General features: G+C 34.6%; 1 protein-coding gene across 1 annotated transcript in view; it reads left to right on the top strand.

The window, feature by feature from the left end:
* COL24A1 (collagen type XXIV alpha 1 chain) overlaps positions 1–27,254 on the top strand; it is a 339,879-nt gene that overhangs the window by 20,424 nt on the left and 292,201 nt on the right. Inside the window, exons 4-7 of the mRNA XM_036256775.1 lie at positions 7,277–8,631; positions 15,666–15,719; positions 18,549–18,602; positions 27,008–27,061. Of these exons, the coding sequence (XP_036112668.1) occupies positions 7,277–8,631; positions 15,666–15,719; positions 18,549–18,602; positions 27,008–27,061 (1,517 nt within the window). The remainder of the gene's footprint in view (positions 1–7,276; positions 8,632–15,665; positions 15,720–18,548; positions 18,603–27,007; positions 27,062–27,254) is intronic.

Here is a 27,254-nt window from a genome sequence, read left to right on the forward strand (position 1 = left end):
ATCTAACTTTAACCTCAAATTTGCAATTTGGTGATATTCAGGGCCAGGCCTAAATTAATGTTAAAGAGTCTGTCCTCGGATAGAAGTCTTTCATTTTTTCCCCTCCTCTTCTCCCCAGCCCCTCTCATCTGTGCCCTCTGTCCTTAAGAATTCTCCTCTCTCTTCTATTAACATCTGCTCAAAGCATTTGCTGGACATATTCACACTAAGATATGAAAACTTAAAACTGGAATAATAATCAAGTTTTACCTCTGGTACCAACTCTCTGATGGCTACCTAGAGAATATTCCCCACTGTGAAATTTCCATGGGAGGAAAACAACCCTGCTATGATTGATGAGACTTGCCAAGGGAGATGTGAGGTGATGAGGAGGCAGCATGGTGGGGCCAAGACTGTAGACTTTGAAGTCAGACTGATTGGGCTCAAATCTATTTCTATTACTTTGTTTATACAATGTTTATAGGTCTTTATTGATTTTTTAGAGAGAGAGGATGGAAGAGAGGGATAGAAACATTGATGTGAGAAAGAAACATTGATTGACTGCCTTCTGCACACACACAGCCCTCCTGCCCCCACTGGGGATCGAGCCTGAAACCCGGGCATGTGCCCTGACCAGGAATCGAACCAGGACCTCTCAGTCCATGGGACGGCGCTCAGTCCACTGAGCCACACCAGCCAGACATCAAATCTATTTCTGTTTTTCTGCTGTGTCACCTTGACAAAGTTATTTAATCTCTCTGGGCCTCAGATATGTTATCTGTGAAATGGGTATAGACTTTAAGTGTAAACTTGAAAGCATGAGATATTATAATCCCACTTCTGTTTATGAATATCGCACAAAAGAAACAAGGTGAATGAAATAATAAACCCAAAAACTCCATTTTTCAGCAAAAGTAGGGCATTGATATAATCTGCAGACTTCTAAAATATGCTGGGAAAAGCAGATGCCACGTGGAGTCACATGAATGGTATGATGTCAGAACGTACCAGCAAAACCAAACTTCCTAAAGGTGAGGAGCACCCCCTGAAGAACTTCACCTTCAGCCCTTGTACAAAACAGGATCTGGGAAGGACAGAAGCTTTCCAGAAGTAAATACAAGACGCGCAGATAATAGCTACATGGCTCACTGGGGACAAGTTTCAGAAAAGGCAGAAATCTGTGCCCTGAGGTGAAGGATTCATCTGAAGCACGCAGCAATGCGAGTGGACGCAGGCAGAGGAGAGTTAGGAGTTGGGAGCGGGTCTGGCAGTAGAGGTCCCCCTGGACTGGGTTTGGTTCAGAGAAGAAGGTGGGATTATACTGCGGAGCCGGCTCCGAAAGAAACTGGTAAAGCTGGAACAGAGCCTTTGAGTTTGAGATTTGGAAGGCATGGTCCGTCGTCTTCTCCCCTCAGCATCCTTGCTGGGCTGTGAAATACTAAGGAACTGCAAGCAGTTGGCACAGAATAAATAGAAAGATACAACAAGGTAAAATGTAGGTAAAAGCATCAAAAAGGAGAATGCACACATAAAAAATCACCTCTATGAAGGAAGATCATAAAGCAAAATATAAGAACTCAGAAAAAGGAAGAGATAGCAAGACATTCAAAGGATAAGAATTGTGAGCTTATAGAACACAGAAAAGAAGTCATAGGGGGAAAAACTGTTTTTGGATGAAGTTGGAAGGAGCACAAAGAGATTAGACATTGTAGGAAATACAATAAAGATAGAAATGAGAAAATCAAATGGAACTGAAGATAAAGAAGATATTTTATGTGGTGAAGGTCTGGGGTGGGGCAGGGGCTGGGAGAAGGGGGTAAAGGGGGGAAATTGGGGGATATCTGTAATATTTTCAACAATTAAAAAAAAAGATTGTTAACGTAAAAGAAAAGAACATATTCTAAATGATTACAGCAACATTATAGATACAGAAGACAGCAGTGAAGATTCAGCATACAAGAGGAATTTTGGGGAAAACAAAACCAAAACCAAAACTATAAAATATAACAAATATTCAAGGATATAATTCATGAAAACTTTGCTGAAGTAAAACAAACAAACAAACAAAAACAAAACCCAACAGAACTCGAATCTATACAACAAATGGGCACACTATTTGCTGGAAACATTTATCCAGAATGGTGAAAATGAAGCCATATTCTAATAAACTCACTGCATTTCAAGGTAAAGAACAGCTATTTGGGGCATGCTGGTTTTAAAAAAAAATCAAGTCACTTAAAAGGAGGGAAAAAATAAAATAGCTGACTTGTGGCTTTTCTATTCTAACATTCAACACCCGAGGATAGTAGAACCATATTCAGTGGATATTCAAAGAAATAAAGTATCAGCAAAGAATTTTTATCTAATGAAACTGAAGGTATGAGGTTACCAACAAACAATTCCAAAAAGTCAAACACTCAGGAAATGCTCCCATAAATTCTTGAGGAACCTGACAGAGGATAAACTTCAGCCAAAGGAAATGACTGAGAAAACGGCTGCAAAGACCACTTCTGCTCATCAGGAGACAATGTGGGGACAGAACAATATAAATGCCATGTGAACTCACAGTGTGGGAATGGTACAACCGCCAAAAGATAGAAGAGGGGGAAAGACAGCGAGCAGATTGAGTTTGCTGATTAGCTCATCTGTCGAAGCTGGGAATTAATAATATTCAAAAATCACAAGTCCAATAAAAATACTATAAGCATATTTAATAGTAAAATGGTAAATACTAAAGGTAATTCTATCGACTAATATTAGATGGTGAGGGAAAGTGGGAAAGGGAGAAAAAGGAAAAGGAAACATTGTTCATATAGGAAAGAAGTAAGAGATATGTCCAAATAAAGAGGGTTAGGGGCATTGTATACACTTATAATATTAAAGTTACCACTTATAATAAAAATACAAACTTTTCTAAATTTCAAAAGAACTACATACAAAAACAAAGCAAAAGAAACAAGCAAACAGTGAAGGACTTAAAAAATTAAGATGGGAAAACAAAATGACATTACACACACCATCACATCAATAAATATAAATAAATTTAATTTTGATATTCAAATAAAAAATTTCAGATTGAATCACAAAAATAAATTAAACTCTTTCCTCTTTACCTAAACATAGTATTTCAAAGTAGGTAAAAATAAATGCATGGGCAAAGGCATATCAGACAAATGCAAACAAAAAGAAAGTTGAGGAAAGAGGGCTTAATCTTAATACCAGATAAAGTAGAAATTATACTAAAAGTATTATAAACTGCACATAGAAGTTATTTTATAATTAAAACAGGTGTAATACTCAATGAATAAAAGACTATTGTGGCTATATTTTCATAATATTCATAAATGCATGAAATAAAAATTACATTTACAAGTGGTAAGGGACGTTCTTTACCTCTTAGTTCATGACAGATTAGTTGAATACAAATAAATAAAAAAGATATACAGGATATAAATAACAATGAGATTCAGGTAACTGATTCTGTACCCTGAAACACATTTGCAAGTGCTTATCAAACACTATTGAAAACTGACCATTTGTTGCACTTATTTTTAAAAATAGAAAGTGCAGATTAGATACTATTCTCTTATCACAAAGCTATCAAGTTAAAATTTAATAATAAAACCAGAAAACAAAAATAAACTTCAAACTGAAAATTAAAATTTTTTTAATTAAATCATTTGGGTCAAATTGAAAAATACAAGTGAAAGTCACATAGTTTCTAGAAAAACAACAAATATGAAAATACCACATATCAAAATCTTTAGAATACACCTAAAGCAATACTCAGAAAATGTATAGTTTTAGTACTATAAATTAAGAACTAGGTACTCATCTTCAGAAATTAAAAAAATAAAATAAAATAAACCCAAAGAAATTGGATAATTAATTAATATAAATACATACATTTATAAGTTATATAGAAAGTATATCATGATACTGGCTTAAGAACAAAGATAGCAAAATATCCAACACTGGAAAATTACATAGAGAACCACAGAAATAGGAAAACAAAAGAAACTGTAAGGGAATGTTACATGAAGATATCTGGGTAATACATTTGAAAGACTAGAAGAACGTTATTACATCATAGAAAAAATATTTTTCTAAATTAATTCAAGATGCAGTTGAAAATTAGAATAAATCAACTAACATTAAAGAGATTAGGAAAGTGAAGAGCTATCAATGAAAAAGCCGACATGATAAGTTTGGTTTACTTCTGAGGTTTATCTAACTTTTGAGGGGGGAAAAAAGAGATAATTCTAAAGGTAATTAAACTTCTATGCCACAGAAAACAATTAAACATTAATGTTATTTGATATAGTACAATAAGAGTAAAACCACAGACCAGTCTGGGCTCATAAATATTAATGCAATGATTCAACATAAGTTTTTCTTTAAGAATCATACAAATGTATACTTGAAGACTACATAATCTTATTAATCAAGGTCACCCCCAAAATTTATTTTAAAATAAATGAATAAATATGAAGAAAAGAATGGTCACAAATGCAGCAAAATATTAACATATAATCTAGATGCTACATATAGAGATTATATAAATATTTTTCTGAATGTTTGACATATTTCCCAACTTATTCCAAAAACTCACAATATCTCTGACTATCACAAAAATCCCCAACATGCCCAATAAAATATTTGGCGATATTGAAAAAGGGGGGAGGGCGAATCTAGTACAATGTCAAAATATACAACCATCAAATAGATTTTATTTTAGAAATGCAAGGATGGTTCAATAACAGGAAATGTATTGAATAATAAATTGAATAGTGAATAAATAAATATATATATATATATATATATATATATATGTATGTATGTGTATGTGTGTATGTATATATATTTTTTCTAAAGTTTTCAAATAATACTTTTCCCAAAAATATTTCCTTTTAATAGAATCAGAAATTTGAGGTGATAGATTAGAGGGTTATTTGTTAAATGCAAAGAGAGGTTTTCTTTGGGTAAGGAGCAGCTCTTGATATCATATCACATAAGTGTGACTCTTCTTCCTTTGTGTAAGAATAGCCTATATAGCATCATAGAATGATAACTTTCACATAATTTATGATTATATATACTTTAAGTATTGTGATTTTCAATAGCAGTGTTTCTTCTGTAGTTTACTTCTCAGACTGAGATATGCATACCTTAGAGGCAGGAAGCATGGGGCAAGAGTACCCAGGATCACAGACTAAGTATGGTATGTGTTTCAGGGGGTTACATTTTTATTGAAGATTGGAAATGGGAATAGTTAACTGATTTAGCTGGTAATTTATATTTTATGTTAAAATAAACATAGCCATATTATGGAGTAAAATTAAAGTTTTTCATAAATTATGATTACAAAAACATGAGAAGTCAAAGCTATTTTTTGTGTGAATTTTTATGAGGCCTCTTCAAAATATTCCACCAAATCCCTGGAGAATCATATAATTCTAAGCTGCTGTTAGGAATATTTTGGTGGAAAAGTTTGAGAGACACTATCATTCAATATCTTTGATATTGATTTTTTATCTTCAATAGAAACATTTATAACATTTAAAACTATTATTAAATTACAAATACTTTACAAATAAATGTTGGTGGTTTTAGCCGTAAAATACTTGTGTGTTTTGTAAAGCTAGATTATGCAAGAGTGACATTCAGTAACCATTTCATTGTTGTAAATAGTTGTCAGACTTGGGTGTGACATTTGCCATTATGTTTGCTATTTGTAATAAACATAAATGATCAAATAGCTCCTAATTTCCCATAACAGGAAAACTAAGGTGATGTACAAAGTTTCTGGATAATCTTTAAAAACTTATTTTTTTCCTTACTTATCCTAATTATGAATTAATAATTCTTTGACATTTCTTGTTGGAGATTATTATATGTGTACAAAGATACAGATAGAAGATTTATAACCCAAAGAATAATAAGGATCATATGGCTGACAAAGCTGTTTTGTATCTTTAAGAAAAGATTTATCATTCTTTACAAATGGTATTTAATTTTATAGGACTCTAGAGATAAATATTACATCTAATTAGATTCTGCTGGGGCAAATTAATTAATTCAGAAATTTAGGACTGTTTGCAAGGCAGGTATACTAGATATCCTGTAATTAATCAGATATAAAGAATCTGTCTTGCCCTGGCCGGTTTGGCTCAGCGGTTAGAGTGTCGGCCTGCGGTCCTGAGAGACCCGGGTTCGGCTCCCGCTAAGGGCACGTACCTCGGTTGCAGTTTGTCCCTGGCCCTGGTTGGTCGTGCGGGTGGCAGCCACTCAATGTGTCCCTTTCACGTCAATGTTTCTCTCTCTCTCTCTCTCCCTCCCACACTCTATCTGAACAAAAAATAGAAAAAATGTTCTCGGGTGAGGATAAAAAAAAAAAGAATCTGTCTTACCAGTTTATAATTGGTTAGGGAGGTAAGCATTATACAATTAGTAATATTACAATAAAAAATAAACCAGAAAAATTCATAATTACATAAAATCCATATTATAAAAAATCTATATTATATAGTAAATACTTAAAAGATCCTACAGATTGTATAAAAATTACTGTGGTGGAATGAGGAAAAAATGAAAGAGAGAGAAATGGGGAAAGGAAAACAAAAGGATGGCAATCACAAGCAATAGGAATTTAAACTCACTTGTCTCGGAGATATCAAGGTGACTGAATACTTTATGTGTAACACACACTTAAGGTATTAGGCATAGGGAGAACTCTTCTTATGTGACTTGTAAATTCCCAGAAGATTAGAAGGGAAAATATCTTGATGAATTAGAGTTTAAAGAATTGTGTAAATATAATTTATAAAATGGTTTCCAAATAACAAATTTCTTTTTGTATATTCCCAGTTTCTCTTTAACATAGAAGTCATCAAATTTAAGTTCTAAATTAAAGAAATAAATGACATCTGGGAATCTTTGAACATGTATATTCATTGGTGTAACTAATAAGATTCCTAATTGATTGGGAAAATGAGAGAGAGAACATTCATTAATTAAATTTCGGGTTTAGGGATATTGGGTTCTGTGTGGGCCTGTATGTGCATGTGCGTGTGTGTGTGTGTATTTTTCAAATTATGGAGTATAACATTTTACTCTCCCTCTCTGTATCTTTCATTACCTGGAAATTAGTTATTGATAGAGGATGCTTATTTTAGGGATTACTATTGATACAGACAGGGACAATTTTCTCATACTCAAACATTTATATGAACACATAAATGCATAAGAGTAAGATTCTTTCTTTCTTTCCCTTTCTCTCTCTCTTTTTAATTTCCAGGCATAGATATTCTTCATCAACTAGGCCTTGGAGGCAAAGATGTAAGACACTCATCAACAGTGACTGCTGTACCATCATCATCTACACCATTACCTCAGGGGGTCCATTTAACAGAATCAGGTGTCATTTTAACAAATGATGCTTATATTGAGTCACCTCTCATGAAAATTTTACCAGTCAACTTAGAACAGCCATTTACAATATTAATTGGGTTACAGTCACATAGAGTAAACAATGCATTTCTCTTCAGCATTAGAAATAAAAATAGACTGCAATTAGGAGTTCAATTATTACCTAAAAAAGTAGTGGTATACCTTGGAGGAAAGCAGTCTATATATTTCAACTACAGTGTTCATGATGAGCGATGGCACTCCTTTGCCATCACTATTACAAACCACGTTGTCTCAATGTTCGTTGAGTGTGGAAAGAAATATTTTAGCAGAGAGACTCTTTCAGAAGTTCAGACGTTTGATTCTAACAGTGTGTTTACCTTAGGAAGTATGAATAATAATTCTGTCCATTTTGAAGGAATAGTATGTCAGTTGGATATTATTCCTACTGCAGAAGCATCTGCAAACTATTGCAGGTACCTGAAACAGCAGTGTCACCATGGGGCAAGCTTTTTTTATACAACTATTGTACCAGCTAAGATACCAGAAAACTCTCCCTTGCCTAAACAATTTGGCGAAAAATTACTGTCAGGAGACACACTTACCAAAGGCAAAAATGTTCCAAATATTATCAACAATGAATCTGCAATAGCATATCAACAGCAAGAACACCAGACATCAAGATCTCCGTTAACTTCTCTGCACCCAGAGAATGTCTCTGCTGTGGATCTTGTGAACCATGGGATTCAGGACAAAGAAATAACCAGTGAGGAACGTACTCAGACAAATCTAAGCCTGTCAATGACCCATCATCTCCTCAGTGAGGCAAGAACAAATATCAAGGAGAAATTTAATTCTCTCTCAAATGTGTCCAGCAATATAACACAGTATAATGATGGAGTAAATGGTCTGTCACTGTTTAAGAAGATACCATCCGTTCTTCCACATATAAAACAAGATGCAGTTACTAATCGCAAGAAGGCTATCACGGCAAATCTACAAACTAATGAACTCATGGAACTGCAACAGATTTTAAATGCAACCTTGTACAGAGTGAGAGATGAGCCGTCTGTGGATAATCACCTTGATTTAAGAAAGGAAAGTGAACTCAACCCTGATGCTACGTATCCTGTCGAAAATAGTTATGAAACTGAACTTTATGACTATTATTATTATTATGAGGATCTTAATACAATGCTCGAAATGGAGAATCTGAGAGGGCCCAAAGGGGACACTGGACCTCCCGTAAGTTGTTTTATAAATGTCTTAATGCACTAACTTCCTATATGTTTCAAAAATAATTATCTAGATTGAACAATACAGGTAATCTCTCTCCAAATATATCTTGGCTATGGTGATTGAATTTTTGGTCACTGTAACACATCCAACCAGAATGCAACCCTGGCTCAAATATTGTTTTTTTTTTTTTTTGGTTTTTATTGGCAGGCTGAAAAGGTTACTTAATTATGGTAAAGTAGAGCGATATATTTTTCTGGTTCAGTTGAAATTCAACCAGAAATTCAACTGCTAAATATAAACCAGCATTCTTTATTTTAAAAACCCATAAGCTTAATGCATAGTCATGTTAGGAGAAGGATATAAAAATTATAGTAAACTAAAGAAAAATATATCAATTTAATAGCCTTTCAGCACAATAGTGTCAGTTAAAATAGAGTGCAAAATTTATTTTAGATAGAGATAATTTTGTATTGAATCATTGACTGGGAAAAAGCAAACCCTTATATTATCATTCTGAATAAAATATTTTAATTGCATATTTAATCTTTAGTGATACAATCAATTTATATTTATGGATTAATAAAAGCTTCATCTACCTGAAACAAAAAGTAACCTGTCAGCCCATTAGTCCATTCAATGGAAAATCCAGCCAAGTCACTTATTTAATTATGTATAAACAAAACTATGAGAGAGTAGACTTATCTTTTTTTTTTTTTTTTTGAGCTATGAGATTCTTTTGTTGCATAGTTGCAGTTACAGATAAACATTTAAAAATTTTTTAATAAATTCAAACTTATTTAAAGCTATTTAAAATCACCATTAGAAACTTTATTTTTTGCCTTTCATATTTTTGCCTTAATCAAGCTTTATGTCTTTAGAAATTAATTTTTTAATTGCAAGAAGACTAAAATATACCTCCAAGTGTTTATTTGTTGAAAATAAAATTTAAGTCATTGGCTTAGTTCCAGAAACCACAGAATGTAGAATGGGAGAGGAAGATGCCTCCTTCTTAGCTTGTTTCCTTTGTGGTCATTACTTGAAGTGATTTGTTAGGTGTTGAGCAGTGTTGAGCAACTCCTATTAGAATGAATGTTTAAAGGTTTTAAAATAAAATCTGAAGGATATATTGCTAGAGAGAAATACTCTTCAGCTCTGATAATCACCAACATAATGGGGTAGGTCATATTAAACAAATGTTTATGGAAATAATTATTCAGAAAAAGTCAGTATGATGAGATGAACATTAATCTTTTCTAGAAAACCAAATATAATCATTTCAACATTGGTAAGTGAAGCAATGATATTCAACAGATATTCCCTTGGTCTTTGCTATGGGCAAAGCAGGAACAGAGAGTATGTATAACATAGTCACTGCTCAGAAGGAGTTTACATTTCAATAATGGGGCGAGAAGAAGTACATTTATAACTATATCTCATAGTAAAGTAAGTTAAATGCCACGGAGACATATAAACTAAATGTATAGGTACATGTATTCAGAGGTAAGACAAATATTTTTGATGGGATCTCTGTGAAAGATCATTTAAGGCTGAGCTATTCACGATAGGTATTTGTGGACAAAGTTAGTTATAATGTAGGTTTCAAAGATATGATTTTAGTAGGTAAAAAGAACTAGTATATTTTTTATATAGGAAAAAGAACATTACTGCTAACATTTGTTGAGTTTCTACCTTGTGGCGGACACTCTACCATACCTTTTCCAGTCCTTAGCTTAGCTTAAAAGAACTTTGTGAGGTTGGTATTATTCTCATCTTTTCAGGTGAATAAACTAAAGTCCAGAGAAGTTAATAGACTTGCCCATAATCACTTTACTAATGATTGATAGAGCCAGGATTTGGAGCCAGGTTTTCTGCCTCTAAAGCTCAAATTCTTTCACAATGTTAGGCTGAATAATGTTAGACAAATATATGACCCAAACTAGATGTCAGGTTGTAGAGAGTCTTAATTGTCAAATTGGTCATTCTAACTGCATCATCTCAATGTGGAATTTTGTAGGTTTCTAAGCAGACATAATTTGAAGAAGCTGAAGTGAAAAAGAGAGGTTGTGGTAGGGGATAGATAGTTGAGAGTCTTCCCATCAGTATTGTAGTTGAAGCTATAGGGTTGGTTATTTCAAGGAAGGGAGTTCGGCATAAGGTCAAGAGCCAAATCACGAGGAATGTTTGCTTTGGGATTATAGAAAAAAAAAAAGCAGAAATGTGAAGGAGTAGTCAGAGAGATGGGAGAGAAGAATACAGTGTACTATCCCAAAAGCCAAAAAAGAGTTTTGATAAGAAATTGATCAGCAGTGCCAAAAGCTACAGAAAAGTCAAAGAGGGTAAGACAGAAAAAAATGGAGGAAATCTTCTGATGGAAAAGTCATTGTTCAACTTTGAGAATCCTACTTCAGCATAGTATAGAAGGTAGATTTTAGAAAGCTAAGGAGATATTGAATGGTGATAAAATGATGACCTTTGTACAATTGTTCTACTGTTTCTCCAAGTGGATGTTAACTGTGTTAAGTCTGAGGGTAGCCTGATTTTCTACTCATAGATTACTTTTTTCTGTGTCCTCATACAGTTATTTTGTTGTCTTTGAAGTTCATTAAACCTATTAGGTTCTGTGTCATTTTTTTCTGGTACACTTTGATTTGAAGATTACTTTTATTTTGTTATAGAAAAGTCTCCCTTTATATTCTCAAACATTTTGTTCTATTTTTAAATATTCTTCTTCAGGCATACCTATATGCATATGTTGAATGTCCTTTGTGAGGAAAGTATTTATTAACAACTCTATCATCATGTTTATCTGATTGCTTTTTTCCATTTTGTTTTGTGTGAATTTGGTTGTCTTGCATCCATATCCCTTTATTGGTTTTTCAGTTGTATTTCATCAGTTGTTAATGCTTCTGACAGGGCTTTTACCTGTAATGATTCCTTTTTTGCTCTTTTGTATCTTTCTTAAGCTCGTCTAGATCACATTTCATTACCATGGTTGTTATTTTTATCTTCTGTACCTTTTCTTTTTATAGAAAATTGGCATTTTGAAATTCTTTGAATCTCTATGTATGCCTGAACCTTTTCTCGGTGGCATAGAGTAATTCCTCCTGTAAATGTTATTCCTCTACTTTTAGTTTATGTTTCTGTCCTCACACTCCCCCCTCCCCAATATCTATGCACAGGTCCCTTTCTGCTTTCTTCCTAGTTATTACTCATTTTAAAAATAAAGGTAACTCTGTCTGGGCCACTATTTGCTTTGAATAGTATAGGTAGAGGCAAAAGGAAGTAATATAAAGTGGAACACAGATTCAAATTTGCTGCCTTAAATACCGTCTTATCACATGTTCTTATTTTCTCTACCCAGAGACATACCTCTTATTTTATGTACAATCTGTGTTGAAGCCCTTTGTATCACAGGCGCTCTGAGAAGTAATACGATTTATTCTCTTGTCTTTTACCCCCTAAAAGTCTCTCGAGGTGAGGAGATTTGGTTGCAGATCATAAAAATGATGGGTTCGTCCTCTTCAGCTCTATCTCCCTTACCTTTGGCTATTTGGTACCGGGTCTTCACTGGGTCATGAATTATATCTCCTGTGGGTTTTCCATCCCTTTAAACCTCATCGTTGTAGCCAAAGGCTTGTTGGAATGAACTTTTAGGACTGATATGCTTTTAGATATCTGTAGCCTGTCCAAGGTTTGAGGTCTGAGGAGGTTTTTTGTTTGTTTTATGTCTTTGATCATCTCTCAACATCTTTTCTTGCACCAGGGTTTGTCAGTATTTGGAAGATGATCTTCATACTTTGTGGCTTGTGGTTGTGGTTCTTTTCTCATTTCACTGGGAGTGATGTTTTTGTCTTTTGATATTTTTTGTTGTTTTCAGTGGGTTTTGAGGGAGGGAGGGTAGTTTTAAAAAAAAAAGTTCTTTCTGCCATCTTGTACGTAAATTCTCGAGTGATCTTAAAAACATAAATTATATCACATCATTTATCCGCCTTAACTCTTCAGTAGCAGAAAATTGAAGCACTTAGAATAAATAAAAAACTCTTTATCATGACCCGTGCGATCAGATGTGATCTGGCTCCTGCTTACCTCAGCGACCTCATCTGGTTCCATTTTTCTCTTACTTTCGCTATTAGCTTTCTGTTAGTTCTTTAATAAGCCTGTTTTTTTGTTTGTTTTGTTTTACTCATGCCTTCATTCATTTTATTTCTATTTTGTGGAATTCTCTTTTCTCTATTCATCTTTTAGGTCTAACTTAACTCTTCCTCAGATAAGCCTTCTCTGGCACCACTATATAAATTAGGTGCACTCTATGCCTGGCCAGTGTGGCTCAGTTGGTTGAGCATCATCTCATGTACCAAGAGGTTCCCGGTTCAATTCCTGGTCAGGGCACATGCCCAGGTTGTGAGCTGGATTCCCAGTAGGAGGCATGTAGGAGGCGCCTGCAACAGCTGATATTTCTCTCTCTCGCTCTCTCTCTCAAATCAATAAAGATATATTTAAATAAATAAATACATAAATTAGGTGAACTATGTTAATCTCTTCCTTGGTTGCTTGTTTTTTTCTTCATCACTAAGTAAACTGTATAACTATGTCTGTAAATGTGTGTCTTTTTATCCAGAATAAGCTCCAGGAGAGCTTGATGCTTACTAATGTGTACTGAGTGAGTAAATGAATTTAAAATGGAATTTTAGATGCAGAACTTCTAAGATGAATTGACGAGGCATTATTATCACTTAGAAGTGTTGGTGTAGCGAATACATTTGCCTTAGTATAATATTACCCTTACAATAGTAATACTATAACTAATACTGAGTGCTTGCTGTGCCCTACACATACTTAAAAATTTTTTTCTGTATTGATTTTAGAGAGAAAGGAAGGGAGAAGGAGAGAGAGATAGAAACATTGATGAGAGAAAACATCGATTGGCCACCTCCAGCATACCCCCTACTGGGGATTTGGCCCAAAACCTGTGCATGTGCCCTGACCAGGAATCAAACTGGTGCATGGGTCGATGCTCAGCCACTGAGCCACACAGGTCAGGCTTACACATACTTTAAAAAAATTAATTGCTCTATACTTTACTGGTTAACTACTATATATCAAACATAGTGACAGGTATTTTATATACAATAATCTTTAATACTCACAATAATCCTAAAATGTAGATTTGTATCATCGATATTTTAAAGAGCAGGAAACTAAGGCTAAGAAAATATAACTGACTTGTCCAAGGCTATTTAGGTAGTAAATGCATGATTTGAACCTACATTGGTTCACATTGAATAATGACAAAACCATCACTCTTTTAATTGAATTATACTAATTATACTTTCTCTTAATAATCAATAATCTGAAAGATGAAGTGCTTTTTCTAGTACATAAATTTTTTCCTTCAAATAGTCATGCCATATAAAATTGCTTTGCTTCTATGGTTTCTAGAAAGTGCCTATTAATAACCTTAAAGATTTGGAAGTGCAAAATTCTGAAGATAAGTTAAAATCAATTTTCAGTTAGTGCTTATTAAACTACAAATATTTTAATCAAAATATGAAATAGATTTTTATTCCCCAGTATCTAATATTAACTGCCTTTTCAGTGTGAATGGAACAGTGTTTTCTTTTGTTACAAAGTAGTATGATAAGGCAATAAAACAAAGTACACATTTGTCTTAATTTTCCATTTAGTTTTTCATTTTTAATTCTTATTTTTGGGATATCGATTCAAATCAACAGCTGTTAACATCCGATTATAATAGTAGAACCAGAACTAATTTGAAAAAATTTTAATTAAAAAAACGTGAAAGTCAATTTTCAATAGAACCTAATGATATGATAATAGTTGTTAAAACATTGGAATGGCTGAGGAAGGAGAATTTCCTCAATTTGGGGTTGACTAGAAATAGTACTTCTAGCTCTATATTATGAAATGCATGAAAGATTTTTTTTTTATCAAGTTAGAGGATGGGAGAAGAAAAATATAAAATGAAAGGAAAATGGACAGTTTGAAATATATAAAAAGCATTAGAAAACTGCAAAATGACTAATATCAATAAAGAAGAAAGTTTCAAAGAGAAAAAAGTTACATAAAAATGAGGCTTATCAGGTCATGATACTTGTTACTATTAAAGGTAAAGCTAGTATTTTAACCCTGATATGTATAATTTCAAAGCTCATACTATTTTACTGCAATAATGAATGGATATTTATAAAATGGAGTATGTGTATGTTCCATAGACACCAAGAATAATGCCATTTCAGCAGAGTGCTCAATAGCAATTAAATGAATTGAACAAATGAATATGTACTAACCATATCCCAAGTCAAACATTTATTCTTCCATAATTGATTACTAAAGTAAGTAAAAAAGATGACCTAAGGCATTATATGAGAAAGCCAAGAAGTAGTTTTCTATTTCTTATTTGATGTATTTAATAACATTTAAAGAGCCAAAACACTTAAAAATTTGATCAGTTTTTGCTTTCATACTTTTACAAACCACTTAGCTCTACTAGTGACCTGGTGTGCTGCATTTTGCATAAGGCAGATTTGTTACTAAATATGCTAGAAGTATCTCATTATGGTTTAACACATTGCACATATCCTTGATACAAGTCTTTTAAAAGAACATAAAATGGTCAGTGTCTTAATTTTTCAAGGCAAATCTTCTTTTGAAATGTGTTTGAAAAAAACCTGTCATTGTTGGTCTCCAAACCCTAAATTAAATTCCTCCTTCAGTAGTAAAAGTAAATTTAGGTAAAAATCACCCACAAAACTACTAGTTATGGTCCCTGTAAAAACCAGATACAGAGCCTGTAACCATAAGTCAGGGATTTCCTGCTGCCATTTCTGGCCAGATTAAAGGGGACGCTTGAGTTTTAATTCTCAGCCCTGCTGATTAGGGTGAGGGGATTCCTGTTATTTTAAAATCATCATCCACTGGTAACTGGGGCCTGCAAAAGAGCGCTAAAATGAGAATCTTAAAACTTGGGAGAAAAGATGTGACTGTGATCATGCCTAATATCTTGGCGTTTGTTTTCCAAGGGCCCACCTGGTCCAGCAGGTATCCCAGGTCCGTCAGGAAGGAGAGGCCCACGGGTGAGTAGATGGATTGCTTCCCACATGCTGTTAGAACTAGTAATTTTCCAGTATGTTTTTCCTAGTATTGTACAGTATGTACTTCCTTTGGAAACCTGCCTGGATCTTCCAACTTAGCCGTACTTTTGCCAGTTCGAGAGCCGCTCCAGAACACGTGCTGCGTGTTTATTTGAGTATAAACACCGGCCAAGCATTCTCTCTGAACATGCCCAAGAAGGAGAATCAAATTTGTAGATTACCGGCTGTTCAGGTGCTACTTGTAACATTCCTCTTGGTTTTAAAGTGATCTCAGCTGCAGTTGATAGTTCGCGGTGGGGTTCATTTGCTTTTGGACATGAGGAGGAGTGGGCTGCCGAAAATGGTGCATTCCGGGGTGACATAGTGGAAAATACTGGAGCTATTGACTAGAAAAATAGTTGTCCGGCGGGAAAAGGCTGCCTTAAGGATCAGCGGTAGTTTCTCACATTACACAGGTCCAAGGAAAGATTTATTGCTGTGCGAGAATTAGTTTCTTTCAAACTGAAAAATAAATGTGGACTTTTGGTAACAGAAATTCTTCAGAGCTAGAAAAAAGAATCGTGACTGTGCATTATGAAGACACATGTAAATACCATGCACTATAGTCCACTTTCTTTCTAGCCTGACTTTTATTTATCCTACAAACAATGTAAAGAAAAATCTCCCTAAAGTTTTACTTTGTTGTCCACATTCCCGTCAAACTCTGGTCCATATGAGGCCTGAGGTGAATGCTCACTGGGCCCCAGCTGTTTAACTATTTCTTTCATTTCTCCGCATCGATGACCTATCACATTCCTCCCAGAGTGGCTTCTTTTTTTTTTCTTTATTGATTTTAGAGAGAGAGGAAAGGAGGGGAAAGTTTAGATAAAAATATCCATGAGAGAGAATATCAATTGGCTGCCTCCTGCATGCCTCCCATTGGGGATCAGGCCCACAACCTGGGCATGTTCCCTGACCAGGAATCGAACCGGCAACCTCTTGGTGAATGGGTTGACGCTCAACCACTGAGCCACACCGGCCAGGCTCCCAGGGTGACTTCTAAAACCTTGTTTACTCGCCTGCCCAGAAACCATTCCATCCTACTCCCTCTGACCAGAGACTCTGGATCCCACTGTTGTGAGGGACCCCATCCATTTTTGCACCAATTGCTTTCCCTCTGCACTACCAAGGCTGTTCTCCCACAGCATGACCTTCAGCTTCTGAATTTCCATGTATTCTCATGAGCACGTTCCATCCCTAATTTTCATCTTTTTTTTTTTTCATTTGTCCAACCCTCCTTCCTTTAAGGAAGGAGCAGTATTTCTCATGTATTCCTGATTCCATCTCCATTCAGTTATTTAACTTAAAACTTGCAACTTCGCATTTCTTCCCTCCGTAGATTTTATTTCACTTGGCAAAGACCAACAAATTATCTTTGTTTTGAAAAAATCCTAAACTTTCATTGCTATTAATTTAGTGTCCTGGCTCACTTTTGTGCTACTAAGCTTTGTGAAATAATCGTTTATATCTATTGCTCTTATATTTATAAGAACTCATTTGTTATTCCCCTCAATTTTTTCCATCTACTTTATCAAAATTTATTTTTTGCAGGTTACAAACGTCATGAAACCTAATCTTTTTATTTTTTTTAGTGTTAATCTTACTAGGTATAACTTCAATATTTGCATTATCGACATGCCTCTCTCTGAAACACAATGCTCTCATTAATTCAGAATTGAAAAGACAGATCAATAAATAATCATCAACCATATGTTATGTGTTAAAGTAGAGGTGTGGCTGAAGAGCACGGAGGTGGATACCAAACCCAGATCAGCACAGGGGGCCTAGAGCCCCGGACGGCTCTCTGGGGGTGAATCTTAGTTCTTCTACTTGCTGGTTGTGTGAGCTTAAGTTTCTTCATTTGTAAGGAGGAATGAGAATAACTTCCTTGCAGCGTTGTTGTAAAGATTAGTAATAAGAAATATAAAGCATTAACACAGTTACTTACACAGAGTAGGTACTCAGTAAATGGAAGCAATTATTCAATTCAAGTTGACAAGCATTCATGAATGGCTAATATGTGCTAAGTACTACACAGATACTATTAAAAATAATCTCTTTTCAAAGGATTTATAATCCTAGAACTAAATAGCAAATGTTATCAAGTAATTGAAATAGCAAGAAAATATTTAAGTAACAGATTAAAACAGCATAAGAAATGTCTCAAGGCAAGATATAATTAATTGCAAATGAATTTTACCTGCGGCAATTTCTATGAAAGTTAGTATGAAAGAGAAATCACTTCATGCTGGTGTAGCCAGGATTTAAAAGTGAAGTGAGAGCTCAGAATGATTTGGGAAGGTGTATGGGGCGAGATTAAGTGAAGTAAGTTTTTAAGGCATGCATAATAGCGTAAGTTTTTAAGGTGTACATAATAGCATAAGCAAAAACCTAAGTGAACAAAGAGTTAAGGTGTGTTGAGAGGAGAGTAAGGAAACAATTGAACTTGTTATTTTTAGGCTTCTCACTCTGCAGGGTTTTAGGAGGAGCACTAAGCAATGGGGCTGGGGAAGTGGATGATACAAAAGGGAGGCAAATACCTCCAGGCAGTGTTTTGAAGCAAAAGATGAAAAGGACTCTTCTGCTCTATAATTAGTGTAACTCAGCAAAATATTCAAGTTCTCAGAAAATATAACAAACTCGGGGAAAAAAATAGTAACATTCATTTAAATGAAATTACAGTATGTAATATTTGAATGGTATAACAAATACTGCCTGTTATTTGTATCTTGATCTATTCTATGAGTGATCTGACTTTTATACTATTTTCAGGGCATACAAGGACCACATGGAAATCCTGGGTTACCTGGATTGCCGGGTCAAAAGGTGAGTGATGACCAGTGAGCATTGCATGAGTTACCTGACACTGAAGAAGGTCCTTAACTTTTAAAGCCAGTCTTGGTGCATTGAGGATCTCTGTTATCTCCAGAGCATGATTTTTGATTCTTCGACAGGGTTGTCTTAGCTTGGCAGACAGCCAGGTTCCTCTGAAAGCCACCACACTGGAGGTCATCTGGTTAGTGGTAAAGTCAGGGATAGGCTTGTTTTGGAATTACAAAGTCTTTTTTGTCAAAATATGATGGCAATGTATGGAAACCTTTGAAATATACAGATTGTGATTTGAGTGGTTTCCCTTAAATCAAGGCCATTTCAATGTGTAAATAAATACTGAGGTAATAAAATATCACTTATGTCCCTCTTCATACTCCTCTAATGTTTTCACTTGAAAAAAGCTCTATGAGGTAATGTTTATAAGATGATTGATTTTTTTTTAAAAACAACTAACCTAAAAGCCTGTATGTGTGTGTGTGTGTGTGTGTGTGTGTGTGTGTGTGTAGCAGTATAATAGATAATAGTGTGGTAGATAGTAGTATGAACATAGAGAAAAGGGATATATACCAGGCTGGTTACCTTGAGAGGAGGTATGGGAATGGAGAGATAAGTAAATTTTATATATATAAAACTTAATATGCATGTAAAATATGTAAAATAAATCCTACAAAATATATGGAATTAGGTAAACATTAGAGTCTTGGTTGCCAGTAATGTCATAAATTTTTTTAGGGTCATTAATAACCCCTCTGCTTATTATAATGATCACACTCAGAAGGAAACATGTAACCATATAGGATAAGGGTTAAGGACACACATTTTGGAGTCTAGGAGATCTGGGTTCAAGTCTTACCTCTCCTGGTTTGTATGCATCATTGTTCTATTCTATAAAATGGGAACAATCCTAGCACATCCTTTAGAATTGAGGTGAAGACAAGTTAAATTCATGTGGGTAAAGCACCTAGGTGGCACTAACATGTCATAAACAGTATCATTAGTATTAATAAGTAATAATACTAGCATGTAGCAAGGATCATTGAAATCTAAATTTCCTAAAGTTTCTCATCATTGCCAACGATTTCTTGAGTTCAGTAAAAATGACTGAAAGAGGAAAAAACACAACTCATTGAGCTCAAGTCTGAATGTGTAACAGTGAGAGGAAACACAGATGGCTTCTAAAGAATCTAGAAATTTGCTTTGTAATGTGTGATTCTTTGGTCTTTCAAGCTAATGTGGAGATTTTAAAGATATTTAGATTAGTCAAAGGTTAAGGTAGCTGGAAAGGCTCAGCTCATGTTTCGACACAGGGCTGAAATGCCAGGGGGCCAAGGGTCCTGCAAGCAGCCTCTTCTCTACAACAGGAAGAAGGGCAGAAATGGGGGGGCAATGTCCACATGACGTGGGTTCTCCTCCCCCTTTCCTTACCTCAGCAAGTAGCAAACAATTCTATACTTGAAACAAACAAATAAAAAACATGGAGAATAGGGTGAGGAGAGATGAAATAGTGATCATAGAGAGCCTTTCATTTAATTGACTTCTTACAATGTGTATACATTTCCAGGAGAAAATATTTGAGAAGACGAAGAACTTTGTAGCAAATAAAAATTATTACTCTCCCAAGATTAAAAACAGTGTAGTTTTCAGTATTGACTTGTATGAATATGCGTCTTCGGTAAAATGATCTAGGAGAGATGAAAACCTGAATCTCAAGATTTTCTTTCTTCAATATTCTATTTAGCAGTAGTGTAGACATGATTTTGACTATAGCTTTCACCAATAAAAAATTTTTATGAACTGATATATGAGGAATTAAAAAAACAAACTACTTTTAAAGCAACAACTTTGACCTTTTGGGAACTTAAACTTATAAACCAGAACATTAGTCTTTAATTCATAATAATTTAATAATTTAAAATTTTAATAATTATCTCCAAAGTAGCCCCAATTGACCATGATTTGTTTTAACTGTACATAATTGTGGAGAACATTAGATCTGTAACAGGTGTTAAAAATTACCACTCTGTTTTAAAGCATCGAAAACAGCTTGCAGTGTGTGGTTTTGTAAAACCAATTTTCCTAAATATTTAACATGCATTTTAGACCAATCAGGATTAATAGACCATTCAAGCTTTATACTTTATAGTCCTCTTAGGATATTTATTCAAGACAGTGTTTAAAAAAAAAAAAAAGCAGAATGCATGCTTTTGACAAAAATTTTGACATGTGATCACGGGATGTATTTTTCTTCAGGGAATAACGGTTCCTTTTAAATTAAGGGAATTTAGAATATAAAGACAATTCCAGTTATTTATTTTTTTCTTGATTATTGTTTAGCAAGAATAACAGGTAAAATTATTGGTCTTAAGAAAATTATATAAAAAGTCATCTTGCCACTTGCACGAGGAATCATCTGTCTATTTCCAAAGGGGATCACCTGACTAAGATTAAACAGAAATGGGGAATGCAACCTATTATGGAAACTTTTTACAAACATATTAGGATTAAGCACCTTATTAAAATTGTTAGAACCATAAGGTGACTCAATTAAATGATACAAAGCACAGAAAGTACATGGTAGAATGCTTGCTTGTATGTAGTTGATACTTAAGAAAATAATATTTTCGTTTTCTTGGAGGAGCTACTTATTGCAACCCCTCTGGGGGTCGAACGACCCTTTCACAGGGGTTGCCTAAGACATAACAGTAGCAAAATTACAGTTATGAAGTAGCAACAAAAATAATTTTATGGTTGGGGGTCACCACAACACGAGGAACTGTATTAAAGAGTCGCGGCATTAGGAAGGTTGAGAACCACTGTGCTAGGCCAATTAGAAATGAAACGTTCACTGAAAATGCCACCTTTATTATTTGTTAAATAAAATAAAAGCAGTCTTATGGCTCTTATGACTGAAAATACCTATGATAGTATAGAAATATGTTCTAATTATAAGGCTGTTTTAAAGTTTATAAGGTATACGCTCGGCCAGCGTGGCTCAGTGGTGGAGCATCAACCCATGCACCGAGAGGTCACCGGTTCAATTCCTGGTCAGGGCACATGCCCAGGTTGTGGGCCTGATCCTCAGTGGGGGGCATGCAGGAGACAGCCATTCAATGTTCTCTCTCATCGATGTTTCTCTCTCTCTCTTCCTTTCTCTAAAATCAATAAAGAAAAAGTTTAAAAAAAAAATGAAGTTTATAAGGTATTTAACCATGTCCCTGTGATGTGGCTCAAATTCCAAACTATTTATCTAGTGGTGGCCAGCAGCTGAAATTTATGTTCAATTCTTTCAGTCTTCCAGTTGTTGCTTTTTGCCGAGCTCTTTGGAATTTATCACATGTCAGGAACAGACAAGAATTGAAGAGAGTGTATATCCAGGTTTTGGGGAAAACTGTTTTTTTTCTTTCTTTCTTTCTTTCTAGGAAATTCTCCCTCAGTTTACAGTCGTTCTGGTAGCCCCACACTCTGTCCTCTGACACCATTAGCCAAAAGATGTCTGGTTTTCTGCTATAATTCTAGCCACTCTGTGCGATTTTGGGAGTATCCCTAGGGGAAAAGGTATATAAATGTGTACTACCCCAAGTGTGGTTTCATCCTTTCAAGGGTTGAATCCTCTCTAGTGTGTTCTGTTTTTTATTGCTCTCCTGTGTATTTGTATAGTTATTTCATGTATCTTGTTCTGACCTTATAATTGTTATTTGCAGGAGGATTAATCACACACAAGTTATTCTGTCCCTATCTGAACCAGAACTTCCAAGAATTCCTTTTTTTTTTTTTTTATCTTCACCCAAGGACATTTTTTTGTGTTTTGTTCAGATAGAGTGGGAGGGAGAGAGAGGAAGAGAGAGAGAAACATCGACATGAAAGGGACACATCGAGTGGTTACCACCCGCACGACTAACCAGGGCCGGGACAAACTGCAACCGAGGTACATGCCCTTAGCGGGAACAGAACCCGGGTCTCTCTGGACTGTAGGCTTACACTCTAACCTCTGAGCCAAACCAGCCAGGGCAAGAATTCCTTTTTGGACATATTCAATTTGAGATGACTCTTTAGCATCCAAATGGAGCTATAAAAATTATGTATGGATCTGGAGTTCATGGGAGATGTCATAGCTAAAAATATGCAGTTCAGAGTCAACAGTGTATATATGGAATTTAAAGTTACAGAACTGATGAGATCACCTATGGATGAATGTAGACAGAGAAGTATCCAAGGACTGAGTTTTGGGGGTATTCCAGGGTTTAGTATATTAGGGAAAAGAAGAGAAACTAACAAAGGGGACTGAGAAAATATGGCCATTGAGGTAGAATAGTGGTAGGGACAAAAGCCTGAGTTGAATAGGTCCAAGAGAGAACAGAAAGAGAGGCAGTCTCATGGTTCACATAGACAGCTTATTAGGGGTTTTGCTCCAAAAGTGAATAATATAATGACCTTAGAAGTGAGATGTGGGTTCAAGGAAAGTTGTTTTTTAAGGTGGAAGAAATTATAGTGTATTGCCTTGGTGATGGCAATTACCTGGAGAGAAGTAAAAATTAAAAGAATGCAGAGAAGTCTGGCTGATGTGCCTCAGTAGTTGAGCTTGGACTCTTGCACCAAGAGTTCGATTCCCGGTCAAGGCATATGCCCAGGTTGTGGGCCTGATCCCCAGTGGGGCGCATGCAGGAGGCGGCCAATCGATGTTCTCTCTCATCGATGTTTCTCTCTCTCTCCCTCTCACTTCCTCTCTCTCTCAAATCAATACAGGAAAAAAAATTTAAAAAAAAAAAAGAAAGAAACAAAGCAGATAAGACAGTGTACCAATGATGTCCTAATAAGAGAGAATTGTGGCCCGGCTGGTGTGGCTCAGTGGTTGAGCATTGACCCACACACCAAGAGGTCACTGGTTTGATTCCCGATCAGGGCACATGCCCAGGTTGTGGGTCCGACCCCCAGTTGGGGTCATGCAGGAGGCAGCCAATCGATGTTTTCTCTCATATGTTTCTGTCTGTCTCTCCTTCTCCCTTCCTCTCTCTAAAAAATCAATAAAGAAAAAAAAGATAATTGTGGGTTTAGTTACGAAGGCAGTATATTGGGAAACAGATTTAAGTGAGGCCATGGATTTGGTTGTAAGAGTTTGTGAAGGTTTAAAGCAAGAGTACCAGCTGAAAGTGGAGAGAGAAAAGTTATGAAATAGTCATATATGAAAATGGGAAAGTGAATTGACTAAAACAGTTATTGGACACACCATAAATAAATAAATAAATAATAAATAAATGAATAAATAAAACCAATCAATGTAAGAATTCATGAATTTAAAGTGAGATTTATCAGCATGATTGTTTTCTCTTAGTCACATTCATCTGCTAGGGAACAGGGGCAGAATAAGTGGAGAGTTTACACTTAAGAATTGCCAGGTAAGCTTCCAAGACAGAGGAAGAACGGGCAATGGTGTTGATTATGTTGCTAAGGAGTGATTATAATGTCGGACCCTGGTAGTTAGGCTGGCTAAGGACTGCAAGTGAGGTCATGTCGGGGATGAGAGTGGAAATGTGGTGGCATTACTTATCAGCAGTGTAGTGGGTCAAATAACTGTTCAAGTTGTGGGGGTTTACAAAGTGAGCTAAAAAGATAGCAGGTGTTGGTTGGAGAGTGTAATACTTAAAATTGAGATTATGGAGCTTATGTAGTTATTAGTAATGTTAAAGTTAAGAATATTTTAGTGATGCTACCTCAAGATCATGTCATTTAGTGTTTTCTTTATGGTGCTCTCATAATTTAGCTCATCCATACCTTGACATTTTTAGTTCCAAATTCTTTTCACTGAAACTTGGCAGCTTTATCAATAATTCATTCAAAAGTTGTGTTGTCTGCTTTTCAAGATGGCAGTAATTGTAAAACTTATTTTGATGATTGTCTTTCATCTTATTTTTAGTACTAACTACTAACATCTTTATAATCTATAGAGAATTTGATCCTAAATCTTACAAGCTAATCTAGTAGGTATTATTATTCCTATTCCCATTTTGCAGGGGAATAATCTTAATTGCAGAGGGATTGAATGACCTGTTCATTCTTTTCACTCCAAATTCCCAGTGCTCTTTCCATTATATTGGGTAGGCTCTAATCTGATAAATCTTTTCTAACATGTTAAGTATTTTGGGGTCTAGTACTTTAGGGAGTTTTCCTCCCTAGACAGAGGACCCTCTGAAGATTCAATAACAGTCTAAAATAGTTACTCTGATAATGAGAATTTTAGACTCTATAGCAAATCAGTGCAGTGGGTAGGACTTTGGAATCCTCTGAGTTATAAAATGTAGGCAAATAGCTTTTGCTCATACTCAAAAGGATATATAGCTGTTTTAACAAAAGTCATGCAGTAGTAAGTAGAAGTCAGTACTGAAGGTCAACGTCAATTATGAATAATTAATTTATAAACATTATATTTAATTCAAAGGAAGATTTGAAAGCCAATCAGGTGTGATTTAAAGTGTGTCAGAAATTGTACAATTAATAGAAAATGAGGGAATAATAAGTGATTTTTTAGTGTACTCCTTCAATGCAGAGAAGTATGCCCCACTTCTTTGACATTTCAGGTAAAATTGGCATGTTCAATAATCTCCGTTTTATGCATTTTATACTAGGATTAACCCACAGCTGACTAGGATCAAAGCTTTCTTCATGCTGACTTGCAATTCTGGCGCTAAAACAGGAATTTATCAATTAACTCAAGCATATTTGCATGGGAATAAAAGAGATTTGACTTGTAGCTCTATAAAGCTGTATAAAGCTTATGAATAAGAGAAAGCTATCTCTTCAATTTTTATTGCCTTATTACTTTTCTTATTCTTTCAACTGTTTTAAATGGAGGATGAAATATCAAACTATTGGAAGATATTAAGAAATCTGGATGATAATGATATTAACAAAGCTGATAAATAAAAGAAAATTCAGATTGGACCTAAAAATAAGAATTTTTAACATGAGATTTATAAGTAAAAGCATTGGCTACCAAGGATTTTATTATATTCAGATTTCTCAAGGGCTATCATTTCTTCTTTTCAATTTTTTAAATAAATATTACCTCATATCAATTGGTTTTAAAATAGAAGCTTAAAATATGTTAAAAATAAATAAGTAATCATTTTATTTACTAGACATTGTGATATGAGAAAGAAAACTGATCTGGTTTGCCAATAATTTTCTAAACAATCTTAACCAATTTGATTAACCTTTCTGTATCTCATTGCTTCTTTATAAATTTTGATCTACTAGATAAGCTCTTAATGTCTCTTATAAATCCTAAGTATACTATCTTTTTTCTCTAATGAAGAGTTGAGTTTTAAGAATTTGAGATGTCACTAGAGCCATCTCTCATTTCCCATAATCTTGTAACCGATGATCTAAAATTACAGCCTTAGTGGTAGAAGTGGTGATGGCTATAAAGGGAAGAGGTCAGCTTGGAAAACATTTTCTTTACCCATTTTCTTCAAATCTAGAATGTAGGACTCTTTGCCAACTAAGACTTATTTCTCATTTGCAAAATGAAAAGAGTTACTGTTGAACATGAAGGGCTTTTCTTTCGGTCTTCCTTCTTTCATCATTCAGTTTGAGTGCTATTGGAAGCAGCACTGAATATGTGCAAGAAGACATGACTATTTTCCTATTTCCCATAGAGTTAGAGTAGTATTTAGAACTCTCTAGAAAATCATTAATAGTTGAGAATGGTAATGAAATCGGAATTTGAATTATAAAGAATCTCTCCATCATGGCCTCATATTCTATGAGGTGTGACATAGTTAGAAAAAAAGATACTTCGGTAGTAATCATAAGAAAGATTCATAAGAAAGATTAATATTGTACAAAAAAAACTTTGGTTGAAGCCTAATGTCATATTTCTCTGGAATTATAAAAGACAAAGATTACCAGAATATAAAAAAGTATCTGTTTTTATAACAGAATAAAAACAATTTTGATAATTAGAGGTATATTTTGGTTTATTTATTTATTATAAAAGTAATTTATGTACATTGCAAAGTTTTAGAGAATATTTAAACTCGGAATGATATCTAAGAATTTTAGGAATTATATAAGCAGGTTTATTTTTTTCTCAAAGTAATTAGTTTTCTAATGCTAAAATAGGAATTATAGAACCTTTACATAGATCCCTTGAAGAAAGATGTTTCAATAGTAGTATAATTTTATTAAATACATCAGCTATGTCTGGGAAATTTCTAGGAATCTTTTTCAATATTTAAACATATAGCTAAAAATGTATACATTAAAAAAGTAAATAACCCATGTCCATTTCACTTTAATCCCACACTGTGTGCGTACCTTCTGCTGATGTATACAACTGAAGAAGTATGGTAAAATATATGTAATTTATGCTTCACCAAGTGTTTTATAACTGTTTTATCTAGGGCCCCAAAGGAGATCCAGGATTTTCCCCAGGTCAAGCTATTTCTGGACAAAAGGTAATTATTTGTTCATGAAATAAAATCATGAACTTTAAGTCCCACAGTTATTGTGAGAAAAGCAATCATAATTGTCTTGTTTTCCAGTTAAGAAGACAGAATTTATAGAATTTAAATGATTCATCACATAGATATTAAATGGCAGATTTAATGATATGTCTGAGTTTTCTGACTTCTGGTCTAGTATGCTTTT

This window comes from Molossus molossus, unplaced genomic scaffold (genome assembly GCF_014108415.1).
Source record: "Molossus molossus isolate mMolMol1 unplaced genomic scaffold, mMolMol1.p scaffold_m16_p_12, whole genome shotgun sequence".
NCBI lineage: Eukaryota > Metazoa > Chordata > Mammalia > Chiroptera > Molossidae > Molossus > Molossus molossus.